Source organism: Fusarium coffeatum, assembly GCF_003316985.1.
Source record: "Fusarium coffeatum strain FIESC_28 chromosome Unknown BRIP53273_contig_151, whole genome shotgun sequence".
NCBI classification, from domain to species: Eukaryota; Fungi; Ascomycota; class Sordariomycetes; order Hypocreales; family Nectriaceae; genus Fusarium; species Fusarium coffeatum.
Genome location: NW_022157944.1, coordinates 38063 through 63777, shown reverse-complemented (window position 1 = coordinate 63777; position 25715 = coordinate 38063). Strand labels below are relative to the sequence as shown.

Below are 25715 nucleotides of genomic sequence, written 5' to 3'. Positions count from 1 at the left end.
CATCTCGAAGTCGGTATCTGGTAATTCGTATGATCTATTCTTAGGACACTTGGTGATCTTCATTATACTTCTGGTGATCCCATCAGAGAACAGCCAATGTTACGGTGGTTCCCTCACTGGAGTTCAATGTAAGCTCGCCCAACTACTGCATACTTGCCATAACCATTGTCAGGTCGCCCGTCAAACCACAGCAAAAGGCCAAGCTGCAGCTACGCCAGATTCCCGTGAACCCTTGTCCACACCCCTCTGCAAAGAACTGTCCAGACCCCATGTGAGATAGGCTTAGACGCTGTGCGAGGGACCAGGGCGCTTGTTCAGGGTGTCTTGCACCCTGATCCATGACTGTGACCGCTTGCAACGGTGTCGGCATTACTGTATGTACTAACTGTCTGTATTGTCTCTGACTCCCCAGATTGTCTAAGACCTGCAGCATCTTTTTACTTTTGGCGATAAAACTCGGATATCGATCGTGGTATTAGGGATAGGGTAACCGAGTTTGAACGTTTCCACATGAGACAATATGACGAGATAAAGGGTTGGACTCTCTAGGCGACTCATACAAGATGTCTGACGTTAGAGAGATAAAAGGACGTTTCCTGGTGGCCAGGGTTGGGATAATTACTTTTGCTCGTTTCGAAAGACCCTGCAAACCATAGATATTGAGGAGAACTCAAAACCCAAGCCAAGAATTCGGTTTTTTCCCCCCCCAGGTATCAGCTGATTTCTAATTCTCAAATGACGCATTGTAGAGAGAGAGGTTTGCTGCTTCTTAGTGTAAAGAGAACACCAAATTGCACGTATTCTGGAGGCTCATGGCGTATTGTTGAGTAGAATATCTAACGTTTGTTATGGTAACTACGGAAGAGCTTGAGCACGATTCGGCCATAATAAAGTAGGAGAACAATGTGCAAAGTTCAGTGGATGTCCTTGTATGAGTGTCTGTACAATAGTATTACGTAGCTTTGTATGTTGGATGTCGAAGGGATCAGAGGGCTCAGAGATGGGATGAACGAAACAACACCATGCTCCCCCGGGTTTAGCAAGCTCGGATGATTACGAGAGGATCCTCGCAGATGTCTCGACAGGGGCGCCAGTCAAGTCGTAACACCTCACACGTCGCCAGCACTGTGCTGTACCGGTTTGTTTGCCACTGGTGATCGTAGGCAAAGGCATGCTTTCTCAATGTGAGCCACTCTGCAGCTTTCTTCGAACAAAGGAACGTGCTAACGCAGCACGGCAAGAAATCCGGACACATGTGGGCTCGTAAAAGCAAACAACTCCGTTATGGAACTAGGCTCGTAGGCGATACGCCTGAGAATAGGCCCAATATCGAAATATGTCACGGCGAGTTCAAAGGCCAAAGACCCGTCCGTTTTGCTAGAAAGGTATAGCAGCGGAAACCAGTACCCGGATCAATACGTCAAGATTGAGATCAAATTAAGTGATTCAAGGGGTGAGTGGGGATGTGATGTTAGCGATGTGGTGCATACCGTACTCCGGCACGAAAACAAGCGTAAGCGCCTTTGTAAGAAGCATCGGAAGCATGGGAGATGCATGCAACCGCAACTGTTGATCTCCCAGCGGCTCCTCTTGGTCCTTTGGGTCGAACTGGTCATGAGCCACATATGTACGCATCCACATGGGGTATCCAGATCAGGGACATAGTCATGGCCAAGAAATACACTTAATAGCCTTGTAGGCTACGGAGAGGTCCAATATCGATCTGCCTTGATCCTGGCGAGTTGCATAGTAGCGCATATTCAGTCAGATACAGCCGGATAGCGATGGCGAAAAGTTTTTATGCTTCTCTTTGGTCCAGCAAAGCTAGAGTGCTTGAGAAAGTAGGTAGGTTGTGGAATCGCCTTCTGGATCAGTTCCTAACGTCTTCTCCAGAATCCAACACTCACCAGAATCAAGCGACTGCAACTCTAACTGCCGTGCTGAGAGATCCTGACAGCGGTAGTCTAGGTACCTGGATTTTGTCTGAAGTAAGCCGGAGAACCTCCACAAGCTGGTGGAGAATGAGACCACTCAGTGTGTTTATGACCCGTATATGTCCTGGGGTTGATACCTACTTCTATGTAGGTTAGCTAGTAAAAGAGGTGCTGGAGAAAGTGGTAATGAGCTCGACGGGAATATGGAAGACGCACTCAAACCGATGCTAAGCATAGCTTGAGCTCTGAGATTAGTTTCTCCAGCCAGACTGGAAAGCAAGTATGAATTGGAAGCGTCGGGCAGTTGTTATCGTGGATTATCCTAAGTCTACGGATAATGTGCCACAAAATTTTCATCCCATCTTGTTTGTCTTGGCACACAGGGATATATTGACTAGGAGAGCTAGGCGTTCGATAGAATCGCAGTCGAAATGTGAAGAAAGATGTGAATTGAACGAGTATTGGCGCCGAGAAATGGTTGATACAAATTACGTAGAGTATGATGTGACGAAAGCGCTTTTGGCTACCTGGTCAGCGCTTGTGGTGCACTTCCATATCTTGCATCTGGTGCTTCAAGATGCGTTACTCCATGAACAGAGAATTTCATCATTAGATGGATATCCAGACCGCCATTAGAGTTAACTCGCCGAGTCAGATAAGAGTCGACCAGCAATCCAACATCAAGACTTGGATATAGCCTAGTAAGAAATGTGTCGTACGATGAATAGTCAGCTCGTAGTCATCAATTCGTGTGTAGCTGATAGGCCATGACTTAATATCTCAGACGATGAGCCAGAGGCGGCTGGTTTCATGTTTAGGTGAATCACTCGACTTGTTCTTTGAGTGCGTGAGTTGCTGGCTGTACAAGTGCGGATTCAGACAGTTCTAGTAGTCGCAGAGTGAAAATGGTTGACAATATGCACAGTGTACAAACCAGGCACCTGGGGTAAAGTGGAGGACCACGCCTATGAGAGTCGAAGAAGCCCAGGGTAAGAAGACCGGCATTGGTAGACCTTCTGGAAAGCGATAGCTTAGTCTTTGGTCAAACTGACAGCCGTCCGTGGGTACTTCGCAAGCCGGGAACTTGTTGGGTTTAGCCTATTCTTCCATCTTTAATGCGTAAAGCGTCGCCTCGGCATTGAAGATGCGACACTGTGATGCATTGGCCAGCCTTAATTCTGAAGATTGTTTTGCACAGCGTCGTAATATCAGATGTGCTGTACGGATACCTCGACGAGACGAGGGACAGGGCCCGGCATCGAGGCGAGGGCTAGTGTAACAGCTAAAGCCACTTGAACGTGGGTTGACAAGGATCCTAGCAAATTCATGGTAAACTCCAGGGGGTCGAAACGGAGTCGAGGCCGAATAAGGGGAATAAGTCCGGTACTGAGGACTGTAAAAAAGCACGCACCAAGCGCCGATACTAACCATGGTGTTAGCCTCATGATGACTTTCAACTTGTCCCTGAAAAGGACCAGCATACCTAGGTATGGATACTGTAGATAGTAAAGTTATGGGACGACCTAATTAGTCCAAGCTTAGCATCGTCAGCCTGTCCTGTTTTAAGCCAGATGCTTGATCACTGCAGGAGTTGCCGGGAGATCCCCACATCCATATGCAGGTCCGATTGCTCTCCAAGTTCAGGTACAGATAGGTTATCTTGCCTTTGCTATCTCCAGCTCACAAATATCGTAGAATATCCCCAATAGAAGCAGATTGTGAGATGATATAAATCCTGTCCTAGAAAATCGCTGATGCGTATGAAGAAGTCGAGTGCCATTCGATGTATCATTTTTGGAAGAGGCTCAATTGTGTTCAAACTGCCGTCAGCCCCTCTCGGCTCCGGCGAACCATCCTGCGGACGGACATGTCGGCCCTAGTGGAGCGATACTGGAGCTATCACGTCACGCCTAGAGCCATGCCAGGCTAACAACGTTGAAGGGTCCTCCGAAACCTGAAGCGATAGTCAGATGGATGTCATAGGAGGCGACTTTGACATACAGCCGTTACAACGGTCAGCTTCTACGCCTTCAAATAAGCTGTGGCGCTTGGAATAGGTAATGCTAATTCTTATTGATTGACCTGCTAGTCTTTCAACAGAATTTTCCATAGAAGCTTGGATCATCTACCCGTAATTCCGGAAATACTGTACTGTGCACTAGGCAGTTCCCGTGGTGAGTGAAGACCCGCCAGATGAGCAGAGCAGCCTCAAGGGAAGGGGTGGAAGAGAGGGTTATTGGTAATCCAAGGTCAGGGGCTAACGAAGATCTGGTCTCCATCGATAGAGCCCAGGATACGTACTGTAGTTGAGATTTGCATATCTGAGTAAGGACTTGATAAAAAACCCAGACTGTCGGCGGAAAGGGCTTAGAATGATGGGTGACCCAAGCCAGGATCGATAGCGTTAAGGTAGTAGCCCGTACGGGAACGAACGCACTGCAACTTAGGAGACCATGATATTGATAGGGATCCCAGGATGATGCATCCAACTGACAGACCCGAGCGTCAGATGTCGAAAGTCAGGATGAGACGCAGCTAGGATCTCGATGGGCGGTCTGTTGTTGTATGTAAGCGGAGGCGAGAAAAGACGCCGCATGGTACAGTCAGTACTGGATAAGTCATGATCCCTATGGTGTAGTACAGTATATCTGTCTGTCTTTTCTTTGTTTTGGTTTGTTTTGTTTTATCGCAGCTAGGCGGAGATTTTGACACCTCGTGCATGTTTGAAACGCTGTATGCAGGTACAAGCTTGCCGACTCAATGCGATGAATGCTGTGTGACGCGGTACGAGGCTCAACATGTTGGAACGACTACGTATGATATCAAGTCTGGGTTGCGACAGATTCTCTTTAGATCCTGCCTTGAGAGGTTTCAGGCTCACCGAAAAGGCACAAACGCATCCCAACCTATCGCATCTTTCCAGCTTGTTGTCCGTTCGGCCCCGTTCCTTCCTAGCTGTTAGAGATGCCCCTGCCGCCCCATTTAAAGCCCCAAACAACGCGGTTCCCGCTATGCTTAAGCGAGGTGTCTGCTAACTCAGGAACAGGAACAGGAACAGAAACCCCCCCAAGCAGGCACCCACTTCCACTTACGCCACTACATAGTACCTAGACTATACTGACTTAAGGCACTATAGACTGCTGGGCTTGGCCGGACTACCGGCTGTCAGGCCCTTCTTTCCTTAGATCAGCAGCCAGCCATGTGCCATTGGAAGCCACGCTGTGCAGATAGAAGCAAAGCTTGGACAGAAGCCACGAAATGACAAGCAGGAACCAGGAAGCTTAGATCGCTCCTACTTGCCCATTCATTTTCCACCTTGACGCTTGACATCCAGGATTATCCACGCTGGGACCCCGCTCATACTGGAACTCCGAAGCGAAGCTTTCTCACGTCTGGCCTTACCTTCATGGTTCAACTAGGTATTCTATCCCAAAGGGCTTGGTCCCCTAGTACCTGCTCTACCGATGCATCGTGCCTTCAACGGAGGACCCGTGGGCTTGGGTCCGGCATTGATCTTAACCTTTTGACCAAAAGAGAGCCTTGTTCAGCCTCAGCTTTGTCTCGTCGTTCGAGCCATCCTGTTCACGACCGACAGAGCATTGATTACCCATGCCTTCCTTGCATACGGTGTCTCTGTTCGTCATAACTCAAAAACAAGAACTGTACTGAAGATGCCCTCCACCACATCGATTTTGACGTAGTCCCAGATGTAGGTAGCGGCACTTTGCCGCTCTGGCTGTTACAGAATCTGACATTCAGGTAAGCCATCTACTGTACTACTGCTCCGAGAAACCGTAAGATGAATCGCTTCTAATCGCTGTCAACCTTACCCCTGCTACTTTCGCTAATGAGGCCCGAGTTTCTGGTCATGGAACTCACCATCTTCTCCCTTGCACAGACGAATACATAGCCAGGTACGTATTCTACTGGTCCCAGTCAACCTGGTGGCAGCTGTCTAATACAGTACAGTACCCATACAGGGAGCCCACAACCCAGGGTCATTTACATATTGTAAAAAGGAGCGACAACTACGGATACAGGCCGTTAGCAATGGGACCGAGTACGGGGCCTCTCGGTCATTGCTCCAGCCCATGGCTCGATCAGGTCGGCGTATCCCAGACCTATTCAGCGTCAAACAATAGGCGCAGGAGAAAACAGACATGATCAACAGATACCTCGGGCTAATGCTACATCTATGAGAGTATCAGAAATGGACGGCTTCAGGGCATGCAGTTCCCCGGTTTGGTGCTTTGGGGGGGAGGACTTTACAGCAGGTTACCATTCTTTGGGGGTTTAGCCTGCTGTACCGGTTGGGGGTGACTATATTACATCGTCGGCTTTCCGTCGGGCACGCAGCACTGGCACGGCTGACATCGATAATGGAGGTATGTATGTGCGTTCTTCCTTAAAGAACGTTGTGCTGGTTACAGTTGAACGGAACCATGCCTGTCGGGCTAAAACCAGCATTCAAGAACGGCGTCCACAAAGGGATTCTAATCTCGACCTCCGTTTCCCCACCTTGTTCCATCCCAACATCGACACCACCATCTCATCATTCATGCCCACACCCCAGTCCTGCCACTAGCCACCTCCACATTGGCAACAACCAGAATGAGACCGGCGACTGGGGTTCGGGTCGGGTCAGTCGTTCAATTCTGGGTCTCAAAGTCAATATACTACCGTGCTGGCGCCCATGTTCTACAGCGCCTCACCTTACTTCAAGGCTCGATTTCCTCTTTCCATTTCCGTCTTCATCTACGTTCATTCTACTGGACATTTTGGTAGAACACTACCGCTCTGTTTACACCATCTCAACATATAGTTGACAACTTGCCAACTACATCAACAAACTAGCACTGCTGATACACACCCTCTGGAGAGTGCTTGTACTTGACGGTGCTTGGAATGACCGACGACGTTTTGCTTCACATATCATCTTAGCATATCTTTATCTCTTTGTTCGAATCTTTTCATTTACGACAACGAATTTCATTAACACAAAACGAGGTTGCCCAAAGGCCTAACGCACACCAACTACCACACTCCTTTTCGTCAGCCCAGACATGACCACTTCTATGTACGACGCAATGAACGTTCCTCATATACCTGGAGTCCACACTGTGGCCATCTCCCGGCCTCAAGTTGGGATCGAACGTCTTCCTACTCGACGCATGAGCAATGAACCACGAGAATCGATGAACTGCAAGTCGTGTCGGAAGCGCAAGGCAAGACACACTACCAAGTTACAATGGTCCTTACTCTAACTGGTATTGCAATAGATCAAGTGCAATCGACTTCGACCTTCCTGCGAGGCCTGCCAGGTTTTCCAATGTCCCTGCATTTATGGTAAGGTCATCCAAGTTAGAAAGCAATCAATGTATGCTAATTCGGTTGCAGATGCTGTGCCTAAAAAGCGCGGGCCTAAGACAGATGTCTTGGAAGCCCTCCTGAAAAGAGTAGATGGACTTGAGGCAAAGTTAAGAGAAAAGGGCGAGGACGATGTGTCGCTTGCGACCTCAAACCTGCCAGGAGTTGGTGACGCGGAAACATCAGAATCTGGTTCTCAAACTACCGAGACTGGAAAAGCGGTTGCGAAACGTGCCGCAATCGATCCGCGCACCTCTCCTGTTAACAGGAACTCGCTCTCTCCGGTATCTCGGTTTGTTTCCCATTCGTATTATCCTTTGAACGCATAACTAATTCATTAGGGATCCATCACCCCCTCCCTCCCAGACCGAGGGTCTCCTCGACACTTATTTCGCAAGATTCCATGGCAAGCCGTATTACATCGTCGATGAATCATCAGTTCGACAGAGACATCAACTAAACCAACTTCCGAGATTCTTGTCTTTTGCTATTTCAGCAGTGGCGGCGAGGTGCGTTTCCCCTCAATAGCACGGACCCCTCAACTGACCATTATTAGACATACTGCCGACGCCAGTGGATATCAAGCAGCTGCCAATCTTAGTGAAGACCTCGCAGCGCGGGCTAGACGGGAGATTAATACCGACGAACCGTCGATAGATGGCTTACAAGCACTTTTGTTGTTGGTCAGTGCCTTCACAGCAACAGGCAAAGGCAAAAAGGCGTACATGCTCATGAGTAAGCATCAATATCAGGGTCTAGTGCTATGACATACGTGCTAACCATTCTAAGCGACTGCCATCGGCATGGCAATGGCACTCGAAATACACAAGGAGACCGATGCTCAAGCACGCATGACCCCAATCGAACGAGAAATGAGACGTCGACTGTTTTGGACTTGCTACCTACTTGACCGATTCCAAGCGACTGGTTCCAAGCGACCAAGCCTGATCAGCGACAACACCATCCTGCTTCGCCTTCCATCCTGGTCCCCTAACTCGGTCTCCCTCCCGGTGGAAGGAGAGTTCTTTCAAACTGGATCGAATCTGCAGTATTTTCAGGGCAGCGAGAAGAAGCCTCAAGGAAGCATGGGCATGCTCATTGATATCACGCGAGTCCTAGGAAACACGAATCGATACTTGGCTGCAGGTGGTGTCAAGGCGGACTCCCACTTCCCATGGCACACGCTTTCCACCATATCTAAAATTCGTCAAGATCTTGATGTTTGGGCTTCTGGAACCCAAGACATATTCTCAAACCTCGGCACGCTGTTCAGACAAGCCGACTCGACCATTCTGCTGCTCAGCAAGCTCGTCTACCATCTCATTCACTGCTTGCTCTACAGGCCGTTTCTGCCCATTGACCTAGCAGAGCTGGCTGAAACAGGACAGCACCAGTCGTGGCAGATTGAAGCCACCAATATGTGTTTTCTTCATGCCAATGCAATTATAGAGTTGGTTCAACTTGGAAAACAGTCTGGCATCGTTGACTGGCCTTCATTCGTGGGATACTGTATTTGCACAGCAGGCACAGTTCACGTTCATGGCGCCCACTACAGCCAGCAGGGAAGTCAAGGCGAAGTCAATGTCTTCGGCTCCGCAGCAGAGTTCCTCTCCAGTGAGATGCAGTTCCTTAACGAGCTTCGATATGCCTGGGCCACAGTACAGCATCAACGCGAAACTCTGCAGGACATCAGCCATGCTCATAGTGAATTGGTGAAGGCGCTAACGCGCAGCTCAATGCGCTACACACCCGGGTTCCACAGCGAAGACTTCTTTGATCGTTACTCAAACATAGGTGGGCCTGGTGGCCCATCATTCAGCTTCGACGCTGCCAATCTCCGTCTCTCAGACGTTGGAATCGATATTGGTGTTGGGCCTGCTGCCGAGGTAACAGTACGAAGTGTCGATGGACCCCAGCGCCCTAACCTCAAACGAAAGAACACAGCACCACCAGGACCTATCAACCGCAGACGCCCTGATGTGAAGGTAATCTCAGGCCTTGCACTATCTGCCACGGGCCTCCCCACGCCAGGTACCGCCCGTCGATCGTTTTCCTACACATCTGGAGGAATGCCTCATTCATCACCTGGTCTCCTCGCGACGCCCACATCACTACCGGGTCACCATGAGCACCACGATATATACACTATGCATGAGCACATGAGTGATGCATCCTCAAACAACGCCGCAGTTGCCGCTGCCGCTGCAGCAGGATTCACCATGTCGCCTACGTCTCATGCCGTTTCATCTCACAACATGCACCCGATGGGTGGTTCACCGTTTAGCCCCCCATACAGCTATGGCTCTGGATCGAGTATAACTAACTCGGGCCCGGGCATGATCAACGAAGCCAATGGGGGTTACGATGCAATGTTTGGAACAGTGCCAACAAATGCGTTTGGTAGTCCCGCTGCTTGGCAAACCGACGATGGTCACAACAAGATGCATCTCACTCAAACCAGACCCGCAGCAGGAAGCCCTGGGGCTCGAAGCAACAACGGCAGCACTGGAACGGGCCAAGGGGAGGAAAAGGATCCATTCCTGGCTCTTCTAGAGCAACTGGCCGAGAACGAGAACCGTGCCCAAAACGGCAATGCGGGTGATATCGATTTCTTTCTTGGCAATTCTGGCTCGAATGCCTGACTTCGTGTTTGAGCGATAGAGAATATGCTTTGTCTCTACCATGAAAGCTATCTCAATCACTTAGACTTTCTTCTTTCTTCTTCACCTTTATCTTCTTCTTCTTCTTCAATTCTTTTTCTTCACTTCTTTTCCCCCATCACTTAGACCTGATGGGGAGGATTTTAGGGGGCCATGTTTTGAACTCAGCACGGCTTGGGAGCCATGCATACTTTTTTCTTTTTGGGATTGGGGCGCAACGGAAACTTGCAGCATTTACAGGCGTATACACACGGCTGAGTCAGAGGATTGTATTACGAGGGCAGGATCCCCCAAAACAACAACGAACATTTGATGAAACATCTGGGAAAAGCATAGCCATTGTATATTAGGTTCGAAACAACTGGATACGAACAAAAAAAAGAAAGTGAAACAGAACATGATGCCATCTCGTCGAGTCGCATAGGACAATCATGGTGTATATCCCTCAATCAAACGGTCAATGTTGCAGATAATGAATGATTTGGTATGGATGGTAAACTCTAAGCAAAATGTTCAGGGTTGGGGATTGGAGCGCTTCTCTTTGGAGATCATGGCCCAAGTTAGGCAGTATGGTACAGTAGTAGTGCTAGCATCTCAAGTGGTAGCAGACAATACAACATAGATCGCGCTGCCCTGCCCTAGCCTAGTTGAGTTACGTACTTTAGTGCGGTTGAAGGTGACGAATGTGAAAGAAGCTTGCTCACTAGCGTCGACCGGCAAGATCTATCTAACGGCGTTGCATTACCAGGATTTGGGATTGATTTGCATGTGGGGCAAAGACTTGAGACGATATGTACGTAGTGCGCTTGATTTGGCAGCTTTGGTAGGTGTAGATATGGATATCAGCATGTGTGAGGGTATATAAGCTTAGGCATTGGCTCACATAAGGGCTGGGCGGCCCGCCGCGTTGCAAGATAGGCGTTTGCCCGAAAAAAGAAAAGAAAGCGAGATTTGACAGGGATGCATGCAGTAACATCGGCCAATTGATCGCTCAACGAGGCTCTGCAATTGGTTCGCCTAGGTACCTTACGATATCTATGCAAATACTATGCAATTTTACACAGATAAATCGGTGCAGTGCCTGAGTTATGATTATCATAAGGTATATATCAGCATATGTATGCAAGGCTATCCTCAGCATAAGCCGATACTGATATTCATCATGTGTCCATGTTTCATCGGTCAACTTACATGTACTGTAGGTACAATCCGCGCACGGTGGTGATCGTCCCGTGCTGGCCGTAGCTCCGGCACAAATTGTTTTACTACACTCGAGACATGTTTCTTGATAAACATAGATTCTCTCATCGTATGGCCAGTGCTGTGCAGCAAACAATGTTTGAATCATCATCAGCCACACCTGCAACGCAAAGAAAGCCAAATCAAAGCAATTGCGCCATTCTATTACCTTGTCTACGCCCGAGTCATGTCCGTGGTCATGGCGTTCAAAGGAAGGCCTAAGACCAAGAATAGATTATTCTTAAACCGCTAGAAACACAAACGTCAAACTCTAAACTGATAACTCAACGCCTTGGCCTTCACGCTTCCTCAACGCCCTCGTTTTCTGTCACAACTGCCGTCGCCGCTACTTCGTCGACCTGCTCAGCCTCCCGCTTGTCAGCCGGCGCTTTCTTTCCTGTCAAAGCTTGAAACACAATAACAACGATACCCAGCGCCGCCATGGCTTGCCAGACGCTTCTGGTAGCCCCAGCGTAACCTTCAATCGCTACTTCTTGCTCGGCGCGACTTAAATTACCGCCGTGCACTAGCCCTGGAGTATTGACAAGTCTGGAAACCAACTGTTGCCGATCATGGCTCAACCGTTCACCGCCGTCGAGCTCAAGGAACCCAGCTAGTAGACTTCCCCGTAGCAAACGATAGAATATCCCACCGGCAACCGCCGTACCAAAACTCGAACCGGAACCGCGGAACGTGCCCAGCAGACTGGTAGCAATGTAGCGAGTATCATCATGGCTCAGATGCAAAATATGTGCAAGGGTGTAGTTTACACTCCCACCAGTCGCGAGGCCGTTGATCAACACGACGACGAGAAACAGAGCAAGGGGAAGACTAGTAGTGCTGATGAGCGAGAGTGTATACGTGCTGATCGTGAAGATGGTCAAGGCGGAGATGGACGGTAACCAAAATGCACCGCTGCGGCGAACATGGAGCCACCCAACGAGGATGCCGCCTAGACCAAACCCGATGTTTGTCGGTATCAGGATCGAACCCGCGGCCGCAGGAGACGAGCCACGGACTGCCAGCATGAAGATGGGTGCGTAGAAGAGCACACTCCAGCGGGCGATCATGAGACCCAGCTGAGCGAAGCACGAAAACAGTATACCTCGCGAGGAAAGAACCTTGATAGGAATGATGGGGTCTGTGACTACATAGACCTCCACTGCAAGGAAGAGCAGGAGAATGGGGGGTGCAAGACAAAGAGGTATGAGCTGAATCTCGTCTGCAATTGCGTACAGGAAGAGTACGATCGATGTAGTCTTACCGTAGGAGTTAGTAACCCACAATGTGTTGTATAAACGATGGTGTAGAACACTTACCAAAAGCCCAGCCCCTAAATAGTCTATCCGCGCGAGCTTCTGTTTGAGAGGAGTCTTGGTGTCGTGTGGTTCCGCCGCAGCAGGTATGCTGACGAAGACTCCCAAACCTGTGGCAAAGGCGAAAGGTATCTGGCCCCAGAACAATGGCCGCTATAGGACAAGTCAGTCAATGAATTCATCGTCGTTTCATGAAACCTTCGGGTGTTTCCTTACCCATCCAATGACTGGCATTAAACCTCCGAACACAATCGCTCCAAAAGAAACACCAGCAGTGAAGCCCGCATTTATCAAACCGAGAACAAGGCCCCTTGACTTCTCACTAGCCAGCTCAATTGCTATAATTATAGCAAGTGACAAGACACCAGCAGCAACGGTGCCAGCGATGACTCTCCCAGCAACAAACACTCCATATGAAGTTGAGACAGCACAGACCAAGCTACCAGTTGCAATTAGAGCCGCAATGGGAAGAATGAGTGTTCTGGGGGGAAAGATAGTGGCCAGACGACCTGCTACAGGTGCTAGAGAAGACATCGGGATGAGGTAGGCGCTGGTGAACCACATGGCGGGTGAATCTTGCGAGCCGAGTTGAGCGGCGATTGCACCTTGAATCAGGGTCATGCCGGACATATTACATGCTGAGATACGTTAGTTTAGTCGTCACTACTGGTTGGAGCATGCGATGAACGGCGTTGTACCTGTCAGAAAGATGAGAAGCCATAAGCTTAAGCCTATGGCGATTCCTCTGGCAAGTGAGATGTGGACATCGGTTTGAGCATCCTCAACATGACGCGAATTACTATCTTTCTGTGTAATGGACCGGAGGGATGAGCCGGAGCTGGACCTGCCGAGCAACGGAGTCTCTTCGGTAGTGGCTGGCGCTTCATCACGGACGTTGAACGATGGACCGGGCGTGGCACTGCCGGAGCCGGGGCCGGAGGTGGAGATATGTGCCGGAGTAGTCATGACTCAATCAAAGGGGAAACGAGTGTGAGCAGGCTGAAAAGTCAACCTAGTGTCATTGCTAGATGACAAAAGTCTAGAGGCTTGCGGAATGCCTATAGTCGTGGGAATGACGTGGGTGAGTCCATGCTATTGCGATGACGTTAGTGATGGTTATCGCGATAAGGACATCCCGGAGGTCGGAGGTCCGAAGTTCCGGAGGCTCAACTGCAACACACGCCGACAACGGGATCGGGACCCGATTGATTTTGGTGGCTTCATCGCCGAGATTGAAAGCTTAATGCCACAATTCTCTCCGAACAGATATTGTCTACCGGTGTGACAAATGTGTCAACATTTGTTTTCCATCGTTATTTTTTGTTGAGAACATGCCCTCAAAGTGCGGTGAATCACGAACGATACTTGGTATGCATGTTTAGTACTCCGTACAGATTTTATTTTACGGTTATTGTCAGTTTGCTGTGGTGCACGAAACTCCAATGCAGCTCACCGCATGAGACTTTCCTGCAGCATGGCGGATTGCAGAATCTGATCCTAAGCGAGTATTTTCTTTTTCTCTATTTCTCTTTCTTATGTCGGCCTTCGCGCGGCAAAGTAGTTTAATGCTAGTGGAAAGACCCTGCATCTGTCTCGGTTACAAGCGCCTCGGGCCACTGCAGCAGAGATGGAGACAATTGTCGGGGAGTTGATAATATAGACGGACTGCCTATACTTGACGTGGCAGCTGAAATTTGCGTTCTGACTGCTGACATGGCACCATGTGTTTTTAATGCATCGTTCTCAGATATAGACAGGATCCATTGTGGCTATACAGAGCTTTGCCATACCGCTTGTCGAAGTGAGGGCCAAAACTCATGCAACGGAGCAAAATAAAGACGAGAGGATGGAAAAAGACCAGTCGAGGCCGGTGCCACACGGGAATTATCGGTTAGGCCCGTGACAGACGTGCATATTAGCTGCAGATGCTGAGTGATCTAAATCATTCGCTGTCTTTTCTTTTTGCGGTGAAAAGCTACCTAGGTATGGAGTATAGATGCAAATTTGCTCGAACCGTATCGCAACCGAGAAAAAGCAAAGTCAACTTGACTTGCAGTTGATCAATTCCCAATCCACAGTACAGTACACGCGACATTCGTCAAGAGCTGACGGACACTTGGAGCTTGGCGGAAGCTTATTGATCCCTGTCAGGACAAGAAACATGACGTATGATATCCAACTCTTTGAGCATTGACGATGTTCAAATGAGGACAAATTGAGAGATTTGAAGGCGGGGAAAATACCTACTAAGGTACCTAACCAAGGAGCGACGGCACGACGGCGCGGGGGGGATTGGTGTATCAATCAAGTGGCTTGGTTCTGATGACTTGTCAGCCATCAATCATCAAACAACATCTCGTGAAAGGGTTGGAGGCTTTTCAGAGGGATGACTGTGCTGTGTTGTGTTGTACGACTTGCATGGGGTGATTAGAGATCGGGAGACAGCGGAGCCGCGGCAGTCAACATGGGGAAATTAAATAGGCGCCGAGATTCCTGAGAATTGATGGTGTTGTCAGTCGCTACTGCGTGGTATTGCATGGTCCAGTCTAAACTACCTAGAATGGACATACATACAGTACTGTACAGTACACAGCCTTGAACAACCAACAGTTTAAACCTGAGGGTATCAAAGGCCCGAAATGAAGATCAAGACATGATGTAAAGAAGAAACAAGAATGTCATGGCATCCAATTGAGGGGATGAACAGGATCAATTGTCCTTGGAGGAGGGAGATGATGATGACGATGACGATGGTGTATCAAAGGATAGAAGCTACTACGTACTCCAGGTCGACGATCAACCATTCATCATGCGCCAGTGTCATCTTCCCCTCAATTTCAGTGCGCGGCATTTTAACATTGCACCCATTGACTTGGCTAATCATTCCCCTCTTTGGACCACAGAACCCAATTCTCAGCCAAGGAGTTGAGTTGACAATGGATGTATCTTTGAAGCAGCAAGACCCTGCTCTGTAGATCTACCTACTGTACTGTTTTGTACCTTGTCTGCTTGAAGAGTTTTCTCAGTCAGTCTGAGTCTGTCGTAGCAGCCCCAGACTTGTTGGCCATATTCCTAGTCCAGCTTAGGGCCATGGATCAATTGCTAGCTACAGTACAGTACCAGTGCTAGTTTGCAACCCCAGGATTCCTGCTTGACTCAATTCGAGTCACCTGACCCTCAACCGATGAGCTGGAAACTACACATCATTTGTTCTCATGCAGTACCACCCAAAGGGATAACTGAGCAAAAGTGCCATTGCCTCTCTCATCAGCCAAGGTCACAAATAGTCTAAACTCTACACAAGCTCTACCTCAACTCAGCTTCACCTCTCACCGTTGAAATTACCATCGAGGAATGCCGTTTTAAAGGTAACAAATCGTATCCACATCACTAGTGGATGATTAGGCGTTCTTAATTAGCCTCCCGCCCCAACCCTGGAGGGGCACTGGCTGCTGGCTGCGCTGGGCTCACTGTCGGTGGCTGAAAAACTGCCGCTAAATCCGCTAAGAAAAAACCTCTCCCCGTTTTTTGCGCCGCATTTCTAGGTTCCTTAGGTTTCCCACAACCACCCGGACGGTTGACGGTTGGGATCGAATCTTGCTCTTGCAAGACAAACCAAATCTGACACTGACGGGTCGGGAGGCTTTTGGCTTTTGCTTGGCTTTTGCTTGTCTTCGGTTTTGCTTTTTTCGCTCTGCTGATCCTGCCCATCACATCACATCAAACTTCGCAAAATCTCACCCTTTCTTGCATCCATTTTTCTTACGGATACCCGCCCTCTATCTTATCGACAAGACAATTCTCGTATAGAGACAGGACTACGCCACCGCAATACGCCGACAACCATTCACCATCTGACGAGAGACCAGACAGACTTAGTCTAACCACCCAGACTCGACCTCTCATCTTCCCTTCGCATTGCTTCTTCCGACGTCGAGCAACCGTTCAACAACCCAATTCGACATTCGAAACTCCCGGAAGACATGGCACGCTCCTTCAGGTAGCAACGGCTCCAACTTTGTCAAGCCAACCAACAGCAACAAACCTCACTCTCCATCTGACGAGTGACGGGTCCATGTCTTTTCAAACTCCTACCTCGACATGTCCGACTCGGCCTCTACCGACGATGGAGGCATTCCCGATCGTGGTCCGGCCGTCTTTGCGGTCACGACGGCCACTCTTGTCCTCGCTACCGTCTTTGTCGCCGCACGAATAGTCTCGCGGGCCTTCATCGTTCGAAATGTCACCTGGGATGACCGCGTTATGATCCTCGCATGGCTCTTCGCCTTTTTCCTCTCCTTCACTATTTGCTTTGGCGTTCACAACGGCCTCGGACGACACGACGAAAACATCGATCCTCAACGATTACCCGCCCTCCGTCGCTGCGAATACGTCTTCTCTATTTTGTACAATCCCGCGTTGATGGCTACGAAGACATCCGTACTCATATTCTATCTCCGATTGGCCAAGCATACTCAAAGGGTACTTCGATTTGCTTCTTGGTTGACCCTTGCCGTTGTCAACATTGCTGGCATTATTCTCACTTTTATGAACGTGTTTCAATGCCGTCCGACACAAGCTGCCTGGGATATAAAATACGACGACCGCCCAAGTGCAAAATGCATTCCGCTGCTCACCGAGTTTATCTGCTCCTCTCCTGTTAACATCGTTACGGACCTGGCTATTCTCGCTCTGCCTATTCCTGTCCTTACGGGGATGCGCCTACCTTCTCGACAAAAGACAATCCTGGTTTTGACCTTCACCGTCGGTATCTTCGTTACGGTTGTCGATGTAGTAAGAATCTACTATCTGCAGCAAGCTATTACGGCACCCACCAGTACGACTTCCGATCCTCAATCGCGTTTCGGTGGACAAACTGATTTTGCGTGGAATGCGTCGAGATCACTCATGTGGAGTGCTGTTGAGGTCAACGTTGGAATGATGTGCGCTTGTGTACCGACGCTGAAGCCTCTGGTCCTCAAGCTGCTTCCTGCTATGCTCTACGATCCCGACGGAACCCGAGCCAGCACACCTAAGGGACCCAACGATTCGGATTCACCGTCAACAGGCCATCGTGCCAGCATCCAGCAGCCACCGCCGGTTGCGCAACTCAATGCGCAAACTAATGCGCAATCCCCGCTCAATGCCAATGCGCCCATGAGCGCTATGGAATTTCTAACTACGCCGTTCGATGAACCAGGCCCAACTCGTCCTGGACAACGTGCCGCTCAGAGTAATGGGACGTATCAAACAACGACGACCATGACATCTTCTACTGGAACCGTTGAGGGTGTCTACTTTGGTTTTGTCAACATGTCAAAACCCAAGAGTATGCTCAAGTGCAACAAGAAGGAGTCTTTCAAGTATTGCACGATTGTCTCCATCTTGTTTCTATTATGGGGTATATCATATGGTCTGCTGAATACGTTGAACAACGTCATTGCGACCGTTGACAACATGACTACTGCTGAAACACTTGGCATGACGTCCATTTACTTTGGTGGTGGTTACTTTTTCGGACCCCTGCTAGTGGGCGAATGGATTCTGAGGCGTGACGAACACAACCGATCGAAACGGCACAAGGCTAACGGCCACGACAGTGTTGGTGGTTTCAAAGTTACTTTTATCGTGGGTCTATGTTTTTACGGTATTGGAACTGTTATCTTCTGGCCTTCGGCTGTCACCCAATCCTACGCTGGATTCATGCTGAGCAATTTCGTCGTTGGTTTTGGTCTTTCAATCCTTGAAGTTGGCGCAAATGCCTTCTTAATACTCTGCGGACCTCCTGAATATGGCGAAACTCGCGTGCTCATGGCCCAGGGCATCCAAGGCATCGGCAGTGTCCTCAGCGGTCTCTTGGCCCAAAAGGTCTTTTTCAAGGGCATCGTTGAGCAAAACAACGCTACCAGTATGACACTTATCAACGTCCAATGGACGTATTTGGGAATTACGCTTCTTTGCGTTGCTCTCGGTCTCTTCTTTTACTACATGCCTCTTCCAGAAGTGAGCGATCGCGAGCTAGAACAATCCGCCACGCATCTTCCCATGGATCCCCAGAAGAAAAGAAACGGCCTACAGCTCCGTACCTGGAGCTTAATTCTGGCTGTCCTTGCCCAATACACCTACGTTGCTGCCCAGGAGTGTTTCAGCATCTATTTTCGAAGCCTCATGATCTCCATACTTCCTAACCACCCCACCAGCGGCGAGGATGCCGCGCAGGGTGCCAGCGACAATCCCGATCCCGACAAACCGTCCGGCATCAGCCTCTCGATACCCGATTACCTCCTTATTGCGCATACCGCCTTTGCGGTTTCTCGCTTCATGGCAGCAGGTCTCACATACCTCTCCGTATACCGCTCCCGCTTCCCCCGGCCTCGCACCATTCTCACCGCCTGCATCGCTGGGTGTTTCCTCTTCGCCCTTCTTCCTGTGGTTGTCCGCCCACCCAACCCTAACCTTCTTGTTATCCCGATTGTCCTCTTCTATTTCTTCGAGGGTCCCATATATCCCCTCGTTTTCGCTATTGGCCTTCGCGGCCAGGGCCGACGCACCAAGCGTGCTGCCGCCTTTATCACCATGGGTAGCTCCGGCCCTGGATTCTTCCCTTTTGTCATGTACGGCATCATCAAGCACGGAGGAACTGTCAAGACGGCTTTCATTGTCGTCATCGTCCTCCAAGCCGTCGCTATGTCCTACTCGATCTTCCTCCAGTCCGTTCGCGATGTGAAGCGAATGGTAGACCCTTGCCCTGCTGTGCGAGATGCTCTCGGTCAGCTGGACGAAGAGATGCCTTCGCCCATGGAGACTGTGATCGCAGATCGGGCCCGTCGGCACAGTACAGCCAAAGCCAAAAACCAAGGATTATTGGGGAAGGTGTCTCAAGGCACTAGAGTTATAGGTGCCAAGTTTCTCAGCTCTCGTCGCCGCTCTTCGCAGCCATCGATACAACAATGCGAGGACAGCCGCGATAACGCACCACTTTAATTAATGTTGATGACTTTTATATATTCATCCCTGTTTGTTTTTATACCTGATAGGTTTTGGGACTCTTGGTTTCGAACAGCGAAAAAAGGGAGGCGTCGGGTTGGATCAATGACGAATGAATTGTTTTTCGGATGCTATATACCCATTATGTCCTTATTACGTACGGAGGGACATTGGTACATATCTTTACATAGTTTTAGTTTCTCACCGATATACTGTATATCAATCAATTTTTGTTATGACAGCAAAGGTTTTGTTGAAACGTGCCTGGTATCGCAAAATTTTGAATTCTTTACTTGAGCTGCTGTCACGGCCTTAAGCAATCTGACTCACTAGACTAGAGAGACGAAAAGATTTAACCACTTTGTGTCAGTGTAGACTAGAATCTAAACCGTATGTTTCTGTCGCCCTTGAGCTAGGGATGGCGTTTCTGCTACTCAGTAGGCTGCTTGCTGTATTCCCCCATGGATTGGTCGTCAAAAGAACTGCAGCCTCGTCATCATATTCGTGAAAATCAATCATCAAGCGTCGTAACATGTAAACAAGAGCAATCGCCAAAAGTATCACCACCCAAATTTCTCCAGATGCAACTCTACGCCTGCCCCGTTATCCATGATAGCATCAGCTGTAGCATCCTGGACGGCCGACATAAGCGTCTTTGGCCCACAACCCATAACTAGCACCCGCTTGTCAGACGGTATGCTTTCTACGCTTTCTTTGACGAGAGAAGCGATATCCGGCCTTCCGGAATAGATAGCGGTGTTGCCTGTGAATGGATGTGCTGCAGGTAATGGATCGCCATCTCTCCCGAGGTCGGGCGATGGTCTGGTATTGGAGTTGTTTTGAGCGAGCACCTCTTTCTCTGGGTCGAGATCCACGGACCCACTACTAGAGGATGTATTTGAAGATGTGGAAGGGTGCCTTTGAGGGACGGTCTCGGCTGTTGAAGCTCGTGTTACGTAGACTTTTATTGAGACACGGCGATACTGGTGCAGGGTCTCGAGATGCTGTGCGAACCAACAAAGGAATGCTGCAAGTTTGTCAGAATCACCTCAAGTCTCATTCAATGATTGGGGAAAATACCTTGGTTTCTTATCATCCAGATAGACTCGATAGCAATGTCTGTACTCGTGTCCAGTTTCTTGATCATGTCGAGAACTGCACCAACTGTAAAGCTAGCGCCGCTGCCTCCTGCTATGAGTATGACTTTGTCGTACCCTCTGACATCAGGCAGGGTACCATAAGGGCCCTCGACTGATGCTTTCAACTTGATACCAGGGTTTTGGAGTGCACAGTCGTGCAGTGTTTGAGTAAACCCATCATATGCTGCCACGACGAACTCCAGGGGATTGATGGCAACCATGGTAAACGGATGAGTTTCGACGGCGCGCACTGCAGGGATCCAAAGGAAGCCGTGTTTTCCGGATGTAGATCCAAAGGGAGTTTTTGCGAGTGTCACACGGGTTCCGCCATTAGGGAGTGGTGTGAGTGTGGCAGTATTGTTGACGCCGTTGGCGATCAAGCGGGCGAGGCGAACGATGCGATCGAGTGCCCAAATCCCGGCGGAAATGCAAATAACGTACAGAATTTTCTTGCTGGGCTCTGGCTGATGAAGACCAGTCATGATGACAGCGATAATCCAGAAAGTCACATGGAGGTAGTAGAACAGCTCATACCACCACGCTCGAAGGACAGCGCCCGCAAATGCAAGTATGATGAATGAGCCCAGAGCAACCATGCCAAAGATTTCTTCCTTCACAAGCAAGCGCTCTAGAAAGTCTTGGGCCCCAAATACGGCAGCATAAGTGCACGCGTGAACGATGGAAAAGATAAGGGTGGTATAACCAGCTAGACGGTGGAGTATGTTAAGGCGCTCATAGGACGAGTTCAATAAGATGACGACGGGGGTGTTCTTGAGAGAAAGGAGAACGACAATGAGTAAATTGCCAATGGCCATCCTGTCTCTGCATGTCAGTATTTAATGAGAGGATACGGCTGGATTACCTACCATCCAGTTCGAGAGGCCACATTAGAAAGAAGCGGCATGTTTTGGTTGTCCAAGTGTGTGAAAGTGACAACAATGTTGATGATCAGGTAACCAAGAATCACAAAAGTATACCCTCCTGATGGCAGTCCCGGAATATTCCCTAGAGTAGAAGCTCTCACATGCCTGCAACATTGTTAAACTCTAGATCTCACTTTGAAGAGCAAGTAATCTTTTACCTCAGGATCGCTGTGATGACGCTTGGTTTGCGCGAGGCACCTACCTCAACACAAAGCCGCCTCAGAAGAGAGAGGATGCAAATTGCAAGGTAAAGGCCAGCAATGGCCGCCGCAAACAAAATTATAGCATCGTAGTCCATTTGCCGACGACGGGCAAGCTTGGCAAGGAATGTCGGATCCGAATGGGATGAGTTGCCTGCCATGATGGGTTTGCGATGCGGGAGAACTTTGAAAGAGAGACTGGCGATATGAAGAAAGAAGGCGGGGATTTGCTTGGGTTGAGAGAATTGCCGTTGATTTGGTCGCCTGTGGCAAGCGGGACAAGATGAAAAAGATTGTGAAGGGAAGAATGTCAAGGAGTGTGTATCGGGGTATCAGAGAAGCAACCTCCGAAGTGGTACGGTAACGAGCAGGTGCAAACTGGTAGATGTTGAGGTGGAATCTAGTCTCTTATTTATCCACTTGGCTGATTTAACACTGCTCCAACACTGCTCCAACACTACTCTGACACTGCTTTGGCACTGCTTGTGGCCGACGGTTTCTGCTATGACATTCGTAAGACCCAAAATCATATACTACGAACAAGGAAGTTCCCCTTTGAGTAGGCTCCATGAGTTCTTGAAGGAGTTGGCAGAGAGCACAGAGTCTTCTCATTGGAAGGGAAATCACAAAGAGGGAAGGAGCATATATGTGCATACATCCATGGAATAAATCCATGCTTCATCCACTCACTGCCATCCAAGAATCGCGGACTAGGAAGCACCGCCAAAATGTGACGTGAATGGTCATGTGCTTAAGGAATTCGGGGACTGACCTGAATCGTAATTTAGCGAACGGCTCGAAACCGGCTGGCGGCGTCTGAATAGAAGCACAGCATTTCCGAAAGTGAGTCGGTGCAGATAGCCAGATGAGAAGCAACGTCTTTCTCGATATCAAAATGTTCACAGCCCAGCCCTCCCTCTGTCAGTATATCAGATATCCAAGTGTTTGAGGCTGAAACTGTGCTTCCACCCATATGTGAGTACGAAATTTACTTGACAGTGATCAAATAGGAAAGCCTGATTCATGGCATGATGCAGCCACATGTGCGATATAATCCAAGTCCAAATCTTTATCCAAGGTGAAGGAGTTGCTCATTCGGGTCACCATGAATGATTGCACTAGAAGTTGTCAGATACCGTGTATCTCCAGTGGAAAGAATAGCCGTGTCAAACTGATTCTCGAGCAGCTATTTGTCAGCTTTTTGATCACATCAGCGAAGTGTTTCCCTACTCGAACAGAATAAAAGTTCCAGACTGTCACAAAGACATGAGGAAGGATGCAGGTACCGTGGTCATATGTGCATGAATATACACACCAACAAGCCGCGTGAGGGCTGTACGACTCGAAAGTTTCAACCTTATTTGTTGCTGCTTTTCTGTTCTTGTTTTCCCGAAAACATTTCTGCTGGGACCCGGGAGGTCACGGAATCTTGATATGTTTTCTCAACTGGACGTAGTGACTTCAGTCAAGACGTTCATTTCTTCAACAACATTGTCATCATATGTTTGTGATACCAAACCAAAAAGGACCTAGCTCAATAAGCTGTGTTACCCAAGCGAAGTGAAAACCGAGCGCAAGCAACAGGAAGCCAATCACTGAGGTATAGGCATTTTCACTGCACATACAAACTTCAGTAAGGCCTTGGAAATCACAAGAAACTGGCAACAGTTGGTGTTAAGCTCGTCCTTGGTCCAGTGTCCCACAAAATGGCTTCGAGGTACTCGAGGATAAAGTGTGCCGCCTCGTCCCTCGACTGATGTTTATGTCTCCAATGCCGCCGCTCATCCCGTCGCTTTACGGGCCAACCGAAGACATCGAATATCTTATTCGATCTTGTACATGATTGCTGTGTACCATCGGCTTCTGCCCCAGATGTGATAACACCAGGTAGCACAAACGTGTTTTGTCAAGCTGACAGATATGTCGCATATGTAGACGGCGCAACACTGCATTGGGCGTGGAACACTGACGATGTCAAGGTAGTAGGTATCGTGGAGGCTTCTGGTTTCAAGGTACTCGGCATTGTGCAGGATGCAGACTGTCGTACATAGACATTCCCAGGTTATAATTTGCAACCACGAATCATCATGGCCGCCATGCAGGGACCGGCAAGTTCATGCCTTTGATGCAATGCAATGCGACCAGTTTTCTAAGCGATTGACATCTTCATCCCGCCATTCGCACAAACGACAGACCCAGTCGTCCAGCCACTTTCCTCCGAACATAACATATCGACGGTGCCAGCGATTTCAGTTGTAAAACCTGGTCTTCGATTACCCATGGACTCACGTACTGTACGATCGAAACGCTCAGCATCTGACCCTGCCATGGCCAGAACCTCTGGCTCGCTATTGTACTCAGCCAACGGGGCTACATCAACATAAGGCTGGTTAATGTCCCAAAAAGTTTGTCCGGCGGCTGCGTACATGTCTCCCCAAGCCGGTCCAGGGTTGACAGCGTTGACGGTAGCACGAGTAGCCAACTCACGGCTCCAGGTCCGCGTCATGGCTTCCAGAGCTGCTTTACTTCCGGCATAGACCGATTGGCCCTGGTATCCGATAGACGAAGAAACACTGGAAACATTCACGATACGTCCCCCGCGGTTGGCGGGAAGATGCGGGGCAACTGCTTGAGTTAGGAGGAGGGGTGCCAAAACATTGACGTTGTAGACGCGGTGGAACTCGAGTTCTTGGATTGCCCCTTGCTTAGTATCGTTCATGTGCTGGTTAGAGGAGACGCCAGCATTGTTTATGAGGATTTCAATCTGGAAAGGCTTGTTTGAGCTATACGAGGCGTGGAAAGATCGTGCAGCATTGATAATCTTAGGCGCAGCTTCGGAAGGGATGCCCAAGTCGGCCTGTACTGACGAGCATTGGATTTTGTGTGAGGTTGAGAGCTCGCTGCACAGCTTTTTTGTCGGTTCTGTAGATGAGTCGGAAGTGTAGACCAGGAGGAGATTGCAGCCTTTAGCAGCCAGTCTTTCAGCAACCGCCGCACCAATGCCTTGAGTACAGTTAGTTGACCCTGATAAGAAGAGTTTGGCAAGTCACAGATACGAACCCCTTGAGCCTCCGGTGACTATTCCAAGCTTTGAGTCGTAGGGTCGATGAGTAGCCATGATGGTAAATTTGGGACGTATGAGTTCACAGTCACTTTGTCTAGCTTGTGATTAGATCTCTTAGAAACGAACGAGAATGCTGATACAAAAGAATTCAATTGATCACGACGAAAGAGTTCTTGACATAATGACTACATGAAGGAAGGTACCTTTGGAGGGGAAAGCACCCCACTGCCTTCCTCTGGAGCCGTATCATGATTGTGGGGGCAGGTGACGTCGACCGCTCAATGATACCGGAAGGTACGAACGAGGTAAGTTCGATCACAGCGAATGTAGGTCCAGGGACGCTCCTAGTCTGAGTAGACAAATCCCCTTGGCGTTTTAAACCAGGTCCAGCGTCCCTTGAGCAACAGTTATCTACCTAGAAAGGATAAGCAACCGCCAACAATTCCTACCGGCTTTCATAGAGGGGACCTTTCTATTAACCAGAAGACCATGGGAAGCTCTGTCCCTTGGGGAATTGATGCGGGGTAGTATCAAAAGACTGAGGAGTCGCTGTCTATGTGCCCAGTCGAACCTTATGAAGTGGCTCTAGGGTCTTGCATTCTATAGCTTCATGACAAGGATCTTAACCAACCAGAGACTCAATATCATGGGTCCAACGGGCTCTTCGCCAGGTAGCTGAACCAGTTCTCCACCAAACCTTTCTCATTCCATACGACTTACATGTTTAGTTACCCTGAATCTCCATCAAAGCTTCGACCGCTTATCTGCTGTGCTTTCCGCTGTCCCGTTTAGGCAATTCCGACTACTTCACGATGGAGACGTGCCAGATCATCTTGCGGAACAAGCGGTCATGATTGTCGTGTCATTGCTAGCGGAGTCTCCTACC

At 49.2% G+C, this 25715-nt stretch overlaps 5 protein-coding genes across 5 annotated transcripts; 2 read left to right on the top strand and 3 right to left on the bottom strand.

Annotated features, from left to right (window-relative positions):
- Positions 1-7182: 7182 nt before the first annotated feature.
- FIESC28_07014 (uncharacterized protein) lies at positions 7183-9943 on the top strand (the record flags this gene model as incomplete). The annotated part of the gene is made up of 5 exons (XM_031161156.1): positions 7183-7201; positions 7332-7593; positions 7643-7810; positions 7858-8036; positions 8091-9943. 5 exons carry the CDS (start codon positions 7183-7185, stop codon positions 9941-9943), a joined length of 2481 nt encoding a protein of 826 aa, XP_031014784.1.
- A 1556-nt stretch (positions 9944-11499) lies between these two features.
- Positions 11500-13482, bottom strand: FIESC28_07013 (uncharacterized protein; the record flags this gene model as incomplete). Its single annotated transcript, XM_031161155.1, has 4 exons — positions 11500-12459; positions 12520-12669; positions 12733-13154; positions 13215-13482. 4 exons carry the CDS (start codon positions 13480-13482, stop codon positions 11500-11502), a joined length of 1800 nt encoding a protein of 599 aa, XP_031014783.1.
- Positions 13483-16617: 3135 nt separating this feature from the next.
- FIESC28_07012 (uncharacterized protein) lies at positions 16618-19500 on the top strand (the record flags this gene model as incomplete). The annotated part of the gene is made up of 1 exon (XM_031161154.1): positions 16618-19500. One exon carries the CDS (start codon positions 16618-16620, stop codon positions 19498-19500), a length of 2883 nt encoding a protein of 960 aa, XP_031014782.1.
- A 563-nt stretch (positions 19501-20063) lies between these two features.
- Positions 20064-21926, bottom strand: FIESC28_07011 (uncharacterized protein; the record flags this gene model as incomplete). The annotated part of the gene is made up of 4 exons (XM_031161153.1): positions 20064-20530; positions 20584-21458; positions 21509-21670; positions 21724-21926. The coding sequence occupies 4 exons, from the start codon at positions 21924-21926 to the stop codon at positions 20064-20066; spliced, it is 1707 nt and encodes a 568-aa protein (XP_031014781.1).
- A 1988-nt stretch (positions 21927-23914) lies between these two features.
- On the bottom strand, positions 23915-24883 carry FIESC28_07010 (uncharacterized protein; the record flags this gene model as incomplete). The annotated part of the gene is made up of 2 exons (XM_031161152.1): positions 23915-24768; positions 24826-24883. The coding sequence occupies 2 exons, from the start codon at positions 24881-24883 to the stop codon at positions 23915-23917; spliced, it is 912 nt and encodes a 303-aa protein (XP_031014780.1).
- Between the last annotated feature and the right edge of the window lie 832 nt (positions 24884-25715).